Source organism: Ambystoma mexicanum, chromosome 5p, assembly GCF_040938575.1.
Source record: "Ambystoma mexicanum isolate Mex_15411 chromosome 5p, UKY_AmexF1_1, whole genome shotgun sequence".
Classification (NCBI taxonomy): domain Eukaryota; kingdom Metazoa; phylum Chordata; class Amphibia; order Caudata; family Ambystomatidae; genus Ambystoma; species Ambystoma mexicanum.
In genome coordinates, this window is record NC_090930.1 from 269,710,654 (window position 1) to 269,728,688 (window position 18,035).

Here is an 18,035-nt window from a genome sequence, read left to right on the forward strand (position 1 = left end):
AAGGCTTCTTATACCAGCGATGGGAACAGATGAAGTCCTCGAGGACATCTGATATGTCTGTATTTTGACCCTGAAAAATTCCTTTTCTGCCCCTCTGAAAAAGAACAAAATAGATAAGAAATACACTGCTCCTGATTCAGCGCTGAAGTGTCTGGGAACATAACCCTGTCCAGACTCTGCAAATCCTTCCTCGCCTTGTTTAGTGCCACAAACAATGTGAGGAAACAGCTAGACTCCTTCAGGAAGTGCATCATCTCTATGTCGCAACTACCATCAAGGCGGCTAAGGCTATGGCTATCCTGTCTCGCTACGACAGGGAGTTACAGTTGAAGATGGGCCCAAGATTGGCTTTATTTCCAGACAGCAAGAAGGATTACGCTTTTTTTACCCTTCTTCACGAAGGAGGGGCCGCCTCCGACCATGGTATTTCATTAAAGCAGATATTGCGGACAATGGCTTCCGGCAGATAGGAAACGGTGCTGTCCTATGCTTTCTGGGTTGGCTGAAGGCCACTAATTTACGCCCCAAAGTACAATTAAAAGTAGTGGACAGGTCAGCCTACAGGGGAAATTGGCACCATCACAGCTGTTAAGAGGTTAATAACTTCCAGAAAACGTGAGTAGCAGGATAAACTTGTGTGTTAAGGTCCTGAGCAGTGACCTCTCAGCTCAGCACACCATCTCATACATCTCACCTGGAACCCCTCCCCACTCCATGCCTTTCCAGAGGTTCCAGGTTCCATGAATGCCAAGCATGGAATACCATAACTGTATACAATGGTTAACATGAGCATCCACAGATGCTAGACATAAACATTGCCTGTACTATATACAGTTGAAGTTCTGGTCACTTGTATAGCGCATTCGCCCACAGGCGGCATGGCGCTAGAGAGACCGGTAACCACCCACAGAACTATGATTTGACAGCAATTTCATAAATATTGGGAGTTTATTTCACAATTGTGCTGCTGCAATCGAAAAGGCACGCCTAATGCATAATACATAGAGCTTTAAATTGAATGCGCTGGGTGCCAATGAAGGGAGCGCAATACCGGGTAAATATGAGCCCCATAGGGGGTACATGTTGCCACCCTGGCTGCTAGTTTCTGGAGACGCTGCACCAGATGAAAAGAATGGCAGTAGTCCAGCCTACTCGGAATCATAGCAGCCACCACAGGGGGACGTAGCGTTCCTGGAATCAGATGGAGCACTTTCCTTAAAATGTTCAACTGAAAATGCCACATCTGGCATACCGCAGATACCTGGGCAGCCATGGACAAATTGGCAGACATAATTACCCCAAGATTTTTTCACCTTGATCGAAGGTACAAGGAGTGAACCCAAGGAAGAAGCCAAAATGAAGAAATCCAAAGTAAGGGATGCCGAGGAGAACCCACCACCAACACCTTAGTATTGTCCCCATTCAGTTTCAACCAGTTGTGTCCCATCCACTCCTCCATGGCCGTCTGGTACTTATGCAGGCACGCTGACACCTCAGACTGATCAAGATCGAGCCTGATCAGCAGCTGGGTATCGACGGTGTACAAATAATACCTGACGCCAAAGGAGTGGATAAGGCACAACAACAGAAAGATATAAATGCTGAAAAGAATGGGGGACAGATCGGAACCCTGGGGAACACCACAGCTAAGGTGGCAGGACTTAGACCTGAACAGAGGAAGAGAGAGAGAGAGTGTTTGGGATCTATCAGAAAGGACCAAACCAAGCCAGTACCTGACCGAAGCACCAATCTGGCCCAGGCAGGAGAGCAGGGTGGCATGATCCACAGCATTGAACGCCGCTGAAAGATCTAAAAGAATCGGCACCAACGACGCCACCCCCCCCCCCCTGTCAACCAGCCTGGCCATATTGTCTTATACCGAGGCGAGGACACTCTCGATGCCCCAACCTGGACGAAAACCAGTCTGGGCTGGGCCAAGTAAACTGGAGGATTGCAGAAAAGAGGACAAAATAGGAGAGATCAGATATTCCAAAGGTTTCATCAGAAAAGGAAGAAGAGAAATAGGCCGAAAATTGGAGGGCAGAGAAGGGTCCAAGGAAGGTTTCTTCTAAAGGGGAATAACCAAGGCAGCTTTAAGCTTGGAGGGGATCTAATAACAGTGCAATCTAATAACAGAAATAACTATGCAGGTGCTCGTAGTAGCCACACTCCTAACAACGGCTCCTCACACACCAGGAGCCAATCCTCCAAACAGGAATGACCAGGCTTCCCTCTCGCCCCTCCACTTTCACACCCCAGTAGAAGCCAACCCTGCCCTATGCTGCCAGAGTTGGCTCAAGGCTACTAATTTCCTTCCGGAAGTACTATCGAACATGGTGGACACGCCTTTCGACAGGGAAAACCTCTCCGGCAAGAATGTAGATGACACACTTCAAGCCATCAAAGCGGACACTGACACTGCCTGCTCCCTGGGCAGCCTGCAGCAACAGGGTGGGTCCTTAGGGTCTGGGAAAACATGTTTTTCAAGGACATCCCACAAGTACAGGCCTTTGCAATGGTCCCAGTCCTAAAGGTCCAGCACCTACTCTGGATCTGATAAGGATGGGGGATAGCTCAGGGGAACGCAATTGTCTTCGAAACAAGACCACGCAGCACAACACATTTGAATCCCAATCCCGCAGTTAGAAACCAATCTCTGCTATTGAGAGCGTTATAAAAGATTTATGATTATAACTACAAGGGGATGTTACAAGCCTATAGTGGAAATGAACACTGTTGCGGCTACTCACACGCCAGGAGCTAATCCTCTAAACAGGAATGACTTGGCTCAGGCCTTGTCTCTTCACTTTCACCCCCAGTGGTACGGCGACTCTCAAAGTTCGTTGCACCGTGGCGTTCCATCACCATGGACGAATGGGTGCTGTCACTGATGGCAGGGCCACATGCTAGAATTCATCGGGTGCCTGTTCTCCATTTCTCCCTTGTCAAAGGTTGACAAACACTTGCCATTATACTTCCAAAAGATTGTCCCTCCTCTCCAAAGGGGCAATAGAGCACATCCCCAGCCATCAACAAGATCAAGGAGTGTCCTTGAGATACTTGCGCATAAAAGACAAAATCAGGGGTTTGGAGACCTGTTCTCAACCTACCTCTCCTCAACAAGTTTTTCAAGATGGACACCCTCCAGCATATTCTCACACAGCTGCAAGAAGGGGATTTCCTGTCATCCTCAAACCTGTAAGATGCGTACTTTCACATCCCAATCCATGTCTGACACCGAAGGTACCCATGATTAACCGTCGCAGGACAACATTTTCAGTTCATGGCCTTGCTCTTCAGCCTCCGATTAGCTCTGAGGGTATTGACGAAATGTCTGGCTCCGTTGGCCGATCATCTGTTGTTCGGGGGTACACGTCTACCAATACCTCGAAGATTGGTTGGTTCAGGCAGACGCTCATCAGCACACATACCACAATACATTGCTGGGTTTCCCCATCAAACGTTGCCAAATCTTGCTCGACTCCCTCGTGGCTAGGTTCTTGAGAGCTCGGCTGGACACCCTGGCCTGCAATGCTACCCCTTCTGAGGACAGAGTAAAGGCCATGCTAGTGAATACAGTACTGCTTTCGCAAAAGGCGTCTGCATCAGTCCACATGTTGTTAGTACCTGCTAGGGATGTCATGCTGCATCCCTTTAATCCAGCACTGTTGGCTTTCAATGCAGCCTCTCCAGGATTTCCTTGATGCTCAATGGAAACCGGTCTCCAGCGTATGGTAAGACAAGATTTTGTTAATGCATACCTTACACAACGCCCTTCACTGGTGGATGCTTCACTCCAATCTCACCCTTTTGTCTGCCATACCTTGTGGTCGCAGCCATAACAGACGTGTATTTGGAAGGTTGGGGAACCCACACAGGCCATCTTCATGCCATGGAGTCCCTAGTTGCCGGAGGAGAATATTTTGCATATCAATGTTCTGGAATTGCATATTGTTCTGGTCCCTGAAGGCCTTTCTACTGCAACTCCAAGACCGGGTGGCCCATATCTTTACAGACAACACCACCACAATGTTTACATCCACAACAGGGTGGCTCCTGGAACTCTGTTCTGTCAAAGGATGCCCAGGCTCTGTGGACTTGGCCCATAACCGCTTCTTCATCCCGTTCCATATACCAGGGATGCACAACACAATGTCGCATTCCCTCAGCAGGGAAATGCAACCCTGCCACGAGTGGGAACTTCTAGACGATCATGTCCTCTGCATCTTTCGCATGTGGGGAAACACCAGATGTCAATGTATTAGCACCCTGCGAGAAAATAAAATTCAGGGCTTTCGCCAGCAGTCCATCATGCACAGTGCCTAGGGGACGCCTTCATGTTTCCATGGGAAGTCATGTTCCTGTATGCATTCCCTCCAATTCCTCTTGTCCCTCAAGTGATCAATGTAGTCAGACGGCATCAGTGCAAACTGATCTTGGTGGCCCCAGCTTGGCCAAGGAAATACTGGTTATCGAATGTAATCGGCCTCGCTTCGGCACCTCCCATCAAGCCACTGCACTTGTCAACCTTTCGTCCAGCTACATCATGACTTGGCCTTCATTAATCTGATGGCCTGGCTCCTGCTTTCTTAGAGTTTGGAAGAGTGCCTATGCCACCAGACTGTCGTGAGGTTCTGGCCAAAACCCTAGCTTCCTCCAGTTTCCTGCTGAAAGAGCAAATGGAAGCATTTCTCCTCTTGGTGTTGTGTTCCATGTGTAATCTCAGGGCATCTTGCCCTACCTCCAGGTTTACGCTATCCCCTGCAATGCCTTCTCTGTGGTCGTACAGACTCTTCAAGGAATTATTTAGAGGGCTGTTGCAAGCTTATCAGACCTTCCTTTCAAGCCTTTGCACAAAGCCTCGCTAAAGGTTTTGTCAAGGAAGACTGATCTGTTGGTTTCCATCACCTCTACAAGATGTAGGGGGAGGGGTGGGACAGACTCTCCTGCAGGCTGCCCTGCTAGACTTTGCACAGATTCCTCGCACTAACCCTACTTTCATGCCCAAGGTTCTGTCTTTGTTCCACCAAAACAAACAAGTAGCATTACATGTCTCTTTTTTGTTCTCTGTCCTCTCCTACAGAACGCTTGTTGCATTCCTTGGATGTGGTACAAGCTTTGACGTTTTACATTTCCCACACATAAGGCTTTCACGTGTCCTCACAACTGTTTGTGACTTTTGGTCCGGCTGGCATGGGCAATGGTCTTCCCAAAGCCTCCATTGCTCGTTTGCTGTCCTCCTGCATTTCCTACTGTCATCAACTGGCAGGCCTTTTCCTGGCAGGCCCAGAGCTTATGCATCAACACCTTGGAGACATGGCGCTGCAAGATGATACTCAACGGCCCAGCGTGGTCACACCAGATATGGTACCCGGACCTGCTCTGCCTGTCAGCAGCACCGAACATCAGGATGCCTCCTCTTCCAGACCTGCTCTCCAGGGAAGGCAGAACCATCCTGCATAACAATCCAGCGTCAATAAACCTCACGGCCTGACTCCTGCAACCGTAGAGTTTGGCCACTACGACCTTCCCGTGGAGTGTAAAGCCATTCTTGCCAGGGCACCCTCTACTCTATCATGCTATGGTCGCAAATGGAAACGCTTCACATTATGGTGCAGGATGCAGGGCATCACACTGCTGCATGCCTCTGCTCCTCACCTTCTGCCGTACCTGCTGTTGCTGGGCAAGTATGGTTTGGCCCACGCCTCCAAGGTGAACCTGGCAGCCATTTCACGATACACCCATACACCTACAAGGCCATCGTTATGGCCTCACAGACTGGTCAACGAAAGATCTCTAGGTCTTTCCCTCCAGTCAAGGCTCTGTTCCCGGCGTGGGAGCTCAAAGTTGTCCTCACAAAGCTCATGGGTCCTCCATTTGAGCCTTTCAAATCATACTCTTCAAGTTTCTTTCATGGAAGGCTGTGTTCCTGGTGGCGATCACTTTGGGCAGGCGGATAGGGGAGATCCAGGCTCTTTCCTGCAAAGACCCCTACTTATCATTACAGCCTACTAGGGTGGTGCTCCACACTCGCCCCTCCTTCGTGCGGAAAGTCCCATCTGTGTTGCACCTCAGCAAACCTTTGCTGCTTCAAGTATTCTTCCTGGATCCGGTTTCGGCTGCTGAAAGGTCATTGCATACGCTGGACATTGCTCGTACCTTGAAGTTCTATGTTGCCCGTTCCAAAGATTTCCAGAAGAGTTCTCAGCTCTTTGTGAACTTTGGTCCTGTGAATCAGGGGAAGGCCCTGTCCAAGACCTCCCTATCCAGGTGGCTTTCCGGTTGCATCATGCACTGTCATTGTCTGGCCGACAAACCCCTTCCAGGCTGGCCGAGAGCCTACTCCATCCGAGCCATCGCTGCTATGACAGTGTTTCTCTCTGGGGTTTCCCTGCTGGACATTTTCAGGGCTACTACGTAGAAGTCGACCCACACCTTCACGAAATTCTGCTGTCGACAGGGATTCCAGGAAGGAATCCAGAGTCGGCCAAGCAGTGCTGTGCAACCCGTTTGTTTAAGGTGAGTCGGTTTCAGGGGTAAGTGTTGTACTTCTGTTGAGTCTTGCCACTTGCTGTGGTTGTGTCTGTTTTACTGCTGTATAATCATTTCACGAGCATGTGAATCCATGCAGACCCCATGCTGGAGAAGGAAAAAGTTACTTACCTGTAACTGTTGTTCTCCAGCATTGGTCTGGCATGGATTCACATGCTAACCCTCCCTCTGCGGTGGCTTTTCTGGGTTCATACTGGCACCTCACGTGCTTCTAATCTGAAGTTAGCCCCCAGAGGGGGCAGGACTCAGGGCAGGGGCGTAGGAGACATTAAAATTCTGGGGGGCAAGGCATAGCCTGGGGACAATACTACTGAAACAATCCATTCAAGCCATAAAGAAAATTGTAGGTCGGAGTGTTGCATTCCTCAAGCGCCCATAAACCTGCATGTTGTAAAACGCCAACTGCAAAATCTGACACTTAAATGCATTTTGGGTGGCTGATGGAGGCCCAAAACATGGCCAAAGACCCAGACACAGTGACCAATGTCCATGACTACAAGCCGTGGACACTTCAGGTAGCTTCTTGGTGGTGGCAGGGGCATAACAGAAAGCCATCCCAGTGGCCAGTATAGAAATGTTTGGGGCAGGGAAGATGAACTGGGCAAAATTCCACTCGCCATGTCCAGTGGCTACTCCAAGTGGCTTTGGATGACATGTGGCCATGGCAAGTGCCGGGGGTTGAGAAGGGCCAAGAAGATTGTGCTGTAGGCCATGTCCAATGGTCACTCTCTGTGGCTTGGGTGGCCAAAGGCATGTCCAATTACCACGCTCCAGGCTTTCTGCCAATGGCAGTTATGGGTGGGTACAGTTCATATGATGGCTGTTACAGAATGCCTCAAGAACACACCAATTATTGAAAACCATTCAAGGGTTTTTATTTGTAGATTAGTAAAGGGCCTACCTAAAGGCTGTCTCTTTCAGGCTCTCTCTTTCACAACTAGCGCGTGCCATTCCCTCCCTAGACGAGGCATCCCTCAACTCCATGTCTGTCACTGGAAATTGGTATCCCCTGCTATCTAATGCTGACAATTTGACAGGGGTGGCCTAAAGGCAATTGCCTTTGGTTCTAACTCCCTTTGAGAACAATTTAGATGGTCCCTAATCCAAGTTTTCCAAAGTGGTATAACATCCGAATTGGTGCCTTCAGACACTCAGGTGCCACTTTGTCCTTTCCTTCCATGCCCTGGTATTTCTCTCCCTATCTCTCTGTCCCTCTCTTATTTCCTCCTACCCTCCTCCCCACTATTCCACCCACCATCTCTCCCTCACACTTTATTCCTTCCAATGTCCCACTCATCTCTACCTACCTCCACACTCCAATCTTGCTCTCCACTACCCTATCTCCTCACCACTGCTGTACCTCTCTGCACACCACTACTGCTCCACTCTCCACATCATTGCTGAACCCATCTCCACATTACTACACCCCTCTTCACCTAGGTGCTAAAGGACCGATGTATACATCAGAGTCAGGAATGCGCTCGTGACTTGTGTTTGTAAGCGGGCTGTCCAAAGCATTTTGAGCTGCTACACAGTCCTCAAGAAATATGCAGGCCATCTTGGTTTCTTAAAGTGGCACAAGGAAAAAGGCACCTCCTCCTGCACTTTTTATTTGCGCCACTTTATAAAAATTTGGCCCAAAGTCTTTTGCAGTCAGAGATATCAACACTTATTTCTACGTAAAAAGACACAGAAGAAAGCTCGATTTATCTTTTCTTCATCAGATAATACATTATTATTCATTCTGCATACAGAATTGTATGTAACAAAGATACATTGAAAAAAATATAGCAGTTTATTCAGTGAACATTCAATAGAAAAGCTTTGCAATATTGTAAGAAACATGCCAAAGGCTAATTCCATTAATAGACAAAGGGCCTCATTACGACCCAGGCGGTAAGTTACCGCCTGGGTCGTACCTTTACCACCATGGCGTAAACTACCGAGGTGAGTGGGGCGGTAAGTCCCCATTAACCCATTTACCCTTCCCCATTCCCATTTTTGCCCCATAGGGCATAATGGGAGTGGGGAAGGCGTTAATTACGCCACCGTAAATTACGGTGGCGTAATTAACAACAAGGTCCCTTAGCGCCTAAAAGCAGGTGTTAAAACCTCCATGGCGCTAAGGGACCTCGGATTCAGGCGGTAAGGGACGGCGCTGTTTACGCCGCCGTAAACCCCTTACCGCCTGGGTCCTAATGAGGCCCAAAGTGCGTAAATGAAATATTTCATGCTTGCAGAAAAAATGTAGTTACACAAGGTACTGTTTTCTGTTTGGGCTAAGTTTAAAAAAAAATGTATAAACGTTTTTTAGACATCCAGAAAAGCAATTTAAATTGTGAGAGAACAATGTTTATTGTTATATGATTTATTTATATAGCACTTTCACTGAAGTGCTGTACAGAGAACATATTTACTAACAATTATCACCCAACCATAGATGGTAATCATTTATTGTCAACCTCTGAAGAATTAATGGCAGAGTTGACCTTGCCGGGATTCAAACATGCTAATCGCACTCCGATTGCAGCAGCGAGCGCTCAACCAGCTGAGCCATCTTATGTGGACACCACAGTCTAAAGTATGTTTTTCAGCCAACCTGCACTCTTTCAGTCACTGCAAAGAAGCCCCTTTTCTAGCACCCCCTCCTTTACCCTTCACACAGAGAGTAGGATGCAACTGTCAGGGAGCAGATGGATAGCCTGTTTTTTAAAGGCTGGTAAAGACATGGTGACTTAACCTGTGGCTCTATGATGCACTTAAAAATGAAAACTGCCATCAGTTACCCATGCTGGCAATCTACCTGCAAGGCACAGCTCTGATATGTGGGGGGGGTGGCACATCCTAATGTATCTCCCCCACTCAGAAATGTGGAGGGGATGTGTCCCCCTCGTCCCCCCTGGTTCCTACGCCCATGACTCAGGGAGACGACCGTCATTGGATGGGTGCAGTATGACCCAGTCTTCATTCATTGGATAATGGGTCAAAGGCAGGATTTATGCTTTCAAAGCAATGCTGCTTTCTTCTTTTTACCGAGGATTCCTGGCCTGACGACTGGGAATATTAGACCCATGCTTGAGGACAACAGTTACAGGTAAGGAACGTGTTCCTTAAATACAACAGTTGCTTGATTTGCTAGAAATCTTGGTTTTTCATTAACTAATATTGTTCAGAATTGCTTAAACATTTTTGCCTTTGCTGTGAATTAGGTTTTGAGACAGTTTGTTTTATTTTTCAGCCTGCAGATCTAAAGAAGAGAATAGAGTCGCTAATTGACAGAGACTACATGGAAAGAGACAAAGAGAATGCAAACCAGTACAACTATGTTGCATAGAGATATTGGCCTTTGTTTTTCTGAGCACTTGGTGTCCTTCTCGATTGCCAGTGGATGAACTTGCCTATTGATCCCATTAACTGACTTTTTATACCACCGATGACTGAATGAAAGCTGTGTAATGGAAACCAATATTAGCGTTGACTTTTTTTAGTCAGAAGGATGGCCCTTTAAAAGTACTTTTTACATTGTCAACGAATGCTGTTGAACTCGCTGCATGTTACTTGGATATGCAGAAAACTCCTGGAAAGTACCTTTACTTTGTGGTTCCACTTGTCTCTGGGACTGAAGACCAACGCCATGGGAATTTAACCAGTTTTCTCCCACTGAAAATTCCTTCGTTTATTTAATCTTCAAAGTGGTCTCCTATTGCCACAATGAAGAGGACTGCATACCAACGTTTTGGGCAGGATAATGGATGTCTCTTATTTGCTGTACTCAAGAGTTCAAAGAATGTGTTTCCGAATTATGCTTTTCATAACCATATTAGCACAGAAGATGCCATGTGTGAAAGCCAGGAGAAATGTTTCTCAGATGAATGCGTTTGTATTGACCGTTTTCCGAAGTCTGTTAATTTGAGGGATTCTTGATCCATATGCTAAACCATTTGATTACACACTGCGTGAGATTTTGGTTTAAATGAGTGTTTCATTTTAATATAGTCGCCACGTTCTTAAAATAGGTATGTGGAACAAAAAACTTGCATCCCTTCTTTACCAATCCTTAACAAGTAAAGCTACTTAAGAAACATTTTAAAACCACACTGTGATCAAACCAACTCTTATACTCACTTCAGCAATTACTTTTTAACATGTATGTTTTCTTTGTGGCTCCAAACATTGCTCTAAGGATATTTTGACCTTTTGTGATGGTGGGTTTTCAGGACTTTTCGACGATCTGGGGTTTTCATTGAGTCCAGGTGATATGCATATGTTCTTACTAGGTATCCGTTTCTTTTATGCACTTAATTAAGGTCTTGCTAAATCAAGCCTTTTGCTTAGTAGCCTTTTACTTCAAGGCTAGAAATCGGCTCAATTTCCCTTTCTAAATGTTTGACTGTGTTCCTTTCAAAAGAAAATGCAAACGTGTAGAGTTGCCATTGTTGCCTTTTGTTGAATCCAGCAGTTATCTGCGGAAGCCCTCGCTCAGACCATGTATTCAGTTAGCCAGGTGACCATCCAGAAGAATTCTTCAAAGTAAATGACTCCCCCAGATTCTTTCATTTGTTTCTAATGTGTTTATTTATTTTTTAATAATATGTCCATGTTACAAATTTTTCTTTAGATTACGCAAACATTTTTGAGTTGTAGATCAATTCATTAATGATGTTTCACCTACAGCGCACATGTGTTCCCCTTGGTTTTATTCAGCTAGGATGTTCCCTTTTGAGTGTGCCTTTTAGAAAAATGTTTTGCAAAAGGGCCTAAATGTTCATCTTTTATTGGGTATCATCCTTGACTCTGCCTTGCAGTTCATCAAATTGCAGGCTATTCCATGTATAAATATAATTTTAGTTTTTAACTTGATGTCAATGGTCTTCTTTCCCTGGGAAAGCTAGATCATTTGTTCCCATGACTGCATATTCCTTTACTGCTTAGTTTACACAAAGGTGCCAAAGTTACTATTGTAAAAAGGTAGATAAATAAGTTGCTTAATTGTGGTTCAGATTTTTATTTTGCTTGCAACCTGCTTTTTTGTCCCCTCTTTCTTTCTCCGCAAAGCATGAATTCAAAGTGGCAAAAGTCCCAGAGGCGAGTGTTAACATTGGTTTTTCTTTGTATATACGTAAACGTTTGAAATGCCACTGTTAAATTACTCTGAGTTCTTAGGTATTTTCTTTGAAATCGTACACTAACGTTTTCAGAGAACAGCAGCATTAAAAAATGTAATATACTTTTGTAAACAAATTATTCGAGTGTATGTCTGGAATGGAAACTAACTTCTGTCTTCAGACAAGCTCTTACACTTCAGCTACTGGAATGCAAGAATGTGCTAGTCGACTGTGTTACAACTTCATGGAGATGCAGACCAGCAGAAAGGGCATGTGACAGCATTTGCATACGCTGCAACAAAAAATACACCTTTTTAATGTTTCTTAGAAAGTATGAACTGGATACAATCTTTCTAAGATGGTAAATAATGTACATATGTGTCCCTGAAAAGAGTGAAAGAGTCTGTTATCTAGGTATTTTGTGTCATTTAATAAATATTAAAAACATTTTGTGTTACGCTGTTGTAGTCCATAGAATTTTTATTATGCTGTATTTACGCTTCGATGGAGTTCTATCTGTTTGCCTCAAGTAAGGATGGACAACCTTTTGTTGTCCATCTGGATGTAATTGCAGCCTTAGACACTCTTCACCATTGGGTACCCAATCCTCCCAAACAAGGTTCTCTTAGTTTCTTTTATGTTGTTGCTGACAATTAACCAAAACCAAACCTGGGCCACTCCCTCACTCCTTGGAATGTCTTAAGATGCTTAGTCTCCTAGTGCATGGAAGCAGGTTACTTTGTGCATATTACTTCCCTAGATTACTTTTCTTCTCTTCATTTTTGTCTTTCCTTCCCAAATTGCTGAGATCTACTGCTTAAGCAAGTCAGAACCGGACCTTCTCTTGTAATGATGTTGGAGCTTTCGAATGACACTTAAACTTGCCTTTTCCTGGGGCCGTGGCTACATGGCCACCGAGTAGGACATGGTCCCGAGGAGCTCCTGCTGATCCGATACTGCAATATACACATGCCGGAGGCAGCTGCGAATAAAAATTCAATACTCACAGAAGCGTAAAGGTGCAGAGCACACTGCGGTCGAAACCCTGGGAAAAATCGCAGCACGAGACGCGAACCGTGGGCTGAAGAAGATTACAGTATCAGATGAGGGTGATAAACAAGATGGCAGCGCGGGAGGACAAAGGAACATAATGTGATACGGGTAGAAGAAACGGACAAAGCCGTGCCGCAGCCAAACGAAGGCAGACCCTGGTCGGGTAACGAAGAGGAGCCGACTGAGAGGGAGGCACCAGCGACCGCTTGAGTCTGCCTGCTACAGGGGCGGTCGCAACAACAGAAAAGAAAGTTGGTCGGAGACGGCCGCAAGTGCCCAGCTGACTGCGAGGAGCGCGTTCTGTTGGCCCCGACCGAGGAACACACCGAGGATCTCTGCGTCAGTGACCCTGATGGATGAGGGATGGAGCCCCCAGAAGGACAATGGAAAGCGTTGTGCACTCGAGGATAGAAGGTGTATGCCAACAGTCTTTGGGAGCCCCGGCGAGGCAGCGGAATAGCCCACAAGCAGCCTGCAGGAGGTTTGGAGTGGGGGACCAATGCGGCACTAAACGGCATGGGACGGACAGAGCCCACCGCAACGAGCACGGAAACCTTGCAGTGGACAGGACAATACGAAACATCTGCAGCCAACATCGAGACCACCCCGGCTCATTAGCGTGACATGGACTATAAAAACACGGCACTGTCCGACATCAGAGCGGCCTCACCAGTTCACAAGCGTACCCGGCTACATTCAGACACTAACCTGTGGGGAGCCCTACGTCTCCCGGACAGGTCGATCTGGGCATGATCCCAACAGAAAGCGGAACTGCAATCGGACTCCCCTAGACCTCCTCCCAAGAGGTAAGGAGCACACACAAACCACGGAAAGCAACTAAAAAGCACAAAACGCAGATCCCCAGGCCATATGAACGCGGTGCACATAGCAGCACACGGCAAAAGGGAGGAAATCCACACAGGGGTGTGCTTAAATACTGAATCCTCATTGGGAAGCAGAAGGGGAAGAAAAGTGCACATCCCGGGCAAGCAAACGAAGAACTATAAGCCCTGGGATGCTGTGTTGCAGGAATCACGAATGGACACAGCCATTGTACTTGCTGCCCAGAGACCCACTATAAACACTAGACAAAGGGCCTCATCACGAGTTGGGCTGTATTCCCGGCTGTAATACCGCCAACTGTAATAGCCCTAGCGCCGACCGGCCCGGTGGTACTACCACCGGATCACGGGTTGGGCCTAAACGGTAAATCCCCATTCCTGATTGGGTCCATTGGATCCAATGGAGAATTTTCGGTGCTAATACTGCTGGCTAATACAGCCGGCTGTAATACCACCGAAAACAGGAAAAGCTGGAAGTAAAACAGTCGATTTAGCGCCCAACTCGTGATAGGACCAGCCCTTCAATACGGTGGTAATACCGTTAACACCACATTTAAGGGCTACAGCCCAACTTGTGATGAGGCCCAAGGTGTAGCTGCGGCCCACTCCAGACGCAACCTGGCACAGCTGAAGGAGAGCACACAGTGACTGCGCACATAGCAAATGGCAGAACACTCACGGAGCATGCAGTGCTGAGGTTGGGAGCGGATTCGTGAGCACGGACATAAGGGTGCTAATGCAAGGCACTAGTAGACACATTACAGAAAGAACAAAGAGCGCAGCGAAGAGGGCCTAAAGCACGCAAGAATAGACTGGCCAGACACAAGGCCGGCATAGGACCACAAACCCTAAAGAGCGGATGCGGTGACACGGGCCAATGAGGACCGGTATACAGAGGCAATAGTAGTGGCAGCAGCTAGGAGACGTGGGAGAGCACAACTCATTTGCGAGATAATACAAATAGCATAAGTAGACTCAAACCCAAGCCTCCCCCATGAACCACAGATAACTATACAACACATCTGAAGAGCCGGAGACTACACCCCGAATTGAGACGCTCAACAACATTGAGATGGCGAGTAAACAGACGAAGACAAAAGGGAAGAAATCTATGCTGGAGGAATATGCAAGAACACCGCAGCTGACAGAAGGGGCAAGGAGTAAGGAGAACCACCCCTCTCCCCCACGGACACCACCCCGGTGCGCAAAGATCAGCAGATCCTGGAAGCGATCGCGGACCTGAAACTAACGTGGGAAACTAAACTGGAGTCAGCCATGGTTGAACTTAAGGCAGCATTGGAACTTAGAGTTGGCGCAGTCCAGGAGGAAGTTAATCTACTTAGACAAGATGTCAGAGCGCTAGCAGAACGCACAGGCGAATTGGAAAAAGTGACTCCAAACACAGCTGCATGTGTGTCCCACACATCGGAGATCCACACCCTGAAACAACATGTGAGTAACCTGGAAAATAGAGCGGAGGAAGCGTAAGAACGTGCTCGGAGAAATAACGTGCGTATCGTGGGACTTCCGGAATGCGCAGAGGGATCAAACCCAACGGACTATGTCTAGACAATGTTGCTTTGCTGCAAGGAATAGGGGGAGGGGCGCTCACCCAAGGATTTGCATTGGAAAGAGCGCACAGAGCCTTGAATGACAAGGAGGCCACCACCAGGAGCCCCCCCCCCCCCCCTCAAGACCAATAATTGCCAAAATCCTGAATTATCGAGATAGGGAGAAGATCTTAGAACACTTTCGGATGGGTAGCACGATAAAAAGGGCTTCTGCGAATATTACAGCTTACCTGGATTACACACTCTTGGTGCAAAGACGACGAATGAACTATGGATCTGTGAAGAAAAGACTGCGAGAGGCGGGCTACAAATATATGTTGATGTATCCAGCGAGACTGAAGGTGTATCACAAAAACAGAGTTCTGTTTTGTGACACCCCTGAGGACGTGATGGAGTGGTTGGATGCCCAGAACTGCCCATCGGAAACAGACATCCAGAAAGAAGATGAATCGGACAAGTAAGACAGCGACTGCAATAATCGAGGTGCTGTAAGACCAGACACTGGGACTTGAATATAAGACAGGGTGAAGCTAGCGGGATAGATGAGAGGTGGGTTAAATAAAGAGATATGACTGGGCATGGCGCAAAAGCACAAAATTGCAGGAATCTTTATGGACTCACTCTCACACCCCCATAGATGGCTTAGTTAGGGTACCGATAGATCAGTGACCTACTGCTGGGTTCCTAATATCGGTAACACAGAGAAAGGACCAAATGCGGGATAACATGAGATCCAGGGATGGAGCTGGGCAACAGTTAGGAACGGGACGGGTGGGTGGAGGGGAGGGAGTTGGGAGGTGTGCAGTGCATTTAGTTGGGGAGATTGGAGGTTGGAGGGGTAGTTGGGGTTTTTATGTTGAAATTAGGGAACAAGCTCACATCCACGCCAAGTCATTCAGTGGGAAGGACAAGGAGGGAGGGAGAATGGTCAGGATATGGATGACGATGGGAGACCTTAGAATAGTAACCTGGAATGTCAGAGGTCTCAACAACTATCTGAAGAGAAATAAGGTGATGATGTACCTGAGAAGGCAAAAAGTAGACATAGCCTTATTGCAAAAAACCCACCTCACTAAAGAGAAACTAGAGGTGGTAAAGAAGAAATGGAGGGGAACCACCATGGGAGTAACGTATTTGGCATATTCCAGGGGAGTAATCACCTGGGTGGCGCCACATGTGCCCTTCCAGTTGCTACAGGCCACGGAGGAGCCGGACGGGAGGATGGTAGTGATTCGGGAGCTGATATAGAACAGAGAACTGTGCATCATAAATATTTATGCCCCCAACCAAGACACAGTGGCCTATTTCAAGACACTATATAGTAAGATCGGCCCCCAAATAGGAGGCGCGGTTATATGGGGTGGGGACTTCAACTGCACGCTGAACCCCAAAATGGACAGGTCAGACGCTAAATTAGATAAACCCACCCCCGCAGCGAAAATGCTACAAGCTCTGCTGAGAGACTTTGGGCTGGAAGATGTATGGAGGCAGCAACACCCTAATGATGGGCATTACTCACACTATGCCGCCTCACACAACCTGTACACGAGACTGGATTACATGTACGCCACTTCGGAACTTGCTGGGGAAATGATGGGCTCAGAATATAAGACAAGGATATTATCGGACCAATCCCCTCTGGTCCTGAAGTGGCGACAGCCCCCTAGAGCCAGGATCCAAACAGGGAGGCTTAGAGCGGAGGCACTGAAGGATACTGCATTCCGAGAGGACCTAAGGGAGGAGATAATTGGGTATTTTGAAAATAACACAGGAAGCGTGGAGTCAGAGGGAATCCTGTGGGAGGCCTTCAAGGTGGTAGTGATGGGGGCCAGCCATGTCTAAATCTAGAGGGCTCCAAGAGGGTATAATGCGCGAGTTGCAGGAGACAGAAAAGAAACTAGAAGTAATTATGAAAAGAGGGGGTACTTCACAGGAAGATGCCGAACAGGTTAGCCAATTGCAACAGGCTTGTAGTGGGCTCTGGGAGAGGCTATGCAACCTGAACTACAAAGAATACATTCAAAGACAACATGCAGGGGGAGACAAACCGGGGAGGCTGCTCGCATGACTATACAAGAACGAGACTCCAAGACCAGCGATTAGGAAGATAACGGGAGAAGCGGGCCAAGTCTGGAACATCCAAGAGTGTGAAGGAGGGATTCCTTAGATTCTATCAACGCCTCTATGAAGATGCAGGGTGAGAACGCAGAGCAGGAGACTCAGGAAATGCTAGAAGATATAGGATTACCTAAATTGAATGAGGAAGACCGAGGGAACCTGGATGCTCCAATCACAATAGAGGAATCGGAGACTGTGGTAATACACCTACCCACGAGCAAAGCCCCTGGGACAGACGGGCTCCCTAGTGAATTCTATAAAATGTTTAGATGAGAAGTGCTCCCCCCGCTATTGGCAAAGCTAAACGAGGCCTTTGAGAAAGGGAGACTGCCGGAATCCCTGAGAGAGGCGATGATTATCCCACTTCTCAAACCTGACCAGCCAAGTACAGACTGTGGGTCGTATAGACCTCTATCCATGTTAAACCAGGATAGTAAAATTCTCACGGCTGTATTGGAGATTAGACTAAAGAGGGTAATAAACAAACTCATACACCCCGACCAAACTGGTTATGTCCCAGGCAGAAGTATATCCGATAAGCACAGGAGGCTCCACCACATTATAGAACAGGCGGAGGGGGACCCAAGTGAAATATCAATAGTTTCGCTAGATGCAGGGAAGGCTTTTGACTCCGTAAGGTGGCCTTGGATAATGGCGACCTTGAAATAATATGGGATGGGACCAGGGTACCTGCGGTGGGTGACAATGGTGTATAGCTCCCCAACAGCCAGTGTTAAAACGGGAGCGATCATTTCAGAAAAATGGCAACTTAGCAGAGGCACAAGACCGGGCTG

The 18,035-nt window shown here is 47.3% G+C and overlaps 1 protein-coding gene across 1 annotated transcript in view; it reads left to right on the forward strand.

The window, feature by feature from the left end:
- CUL4B (cullin 4B) overlaps positions 1-12,114 on the forward strand; it is a 1,392,627-nt gene extending 1,380,513 nt beyond the window's left edge. Inside the window, exon 21 of the mRNA XM_069612678.1 lies at positions 9,791-12,114. Within this exon, the coding sequence (XP_069468779.1) occupies positions 9,791-9,886 (96 nt within the window). The 3' untranslated portion in view covers positions 9,887-12,114. The remainder of the gene's footprint in view (positions 1-9,790) is intronic.
- Positions 12,115-18,035: the final 5,921 nt, after the last annotated feature.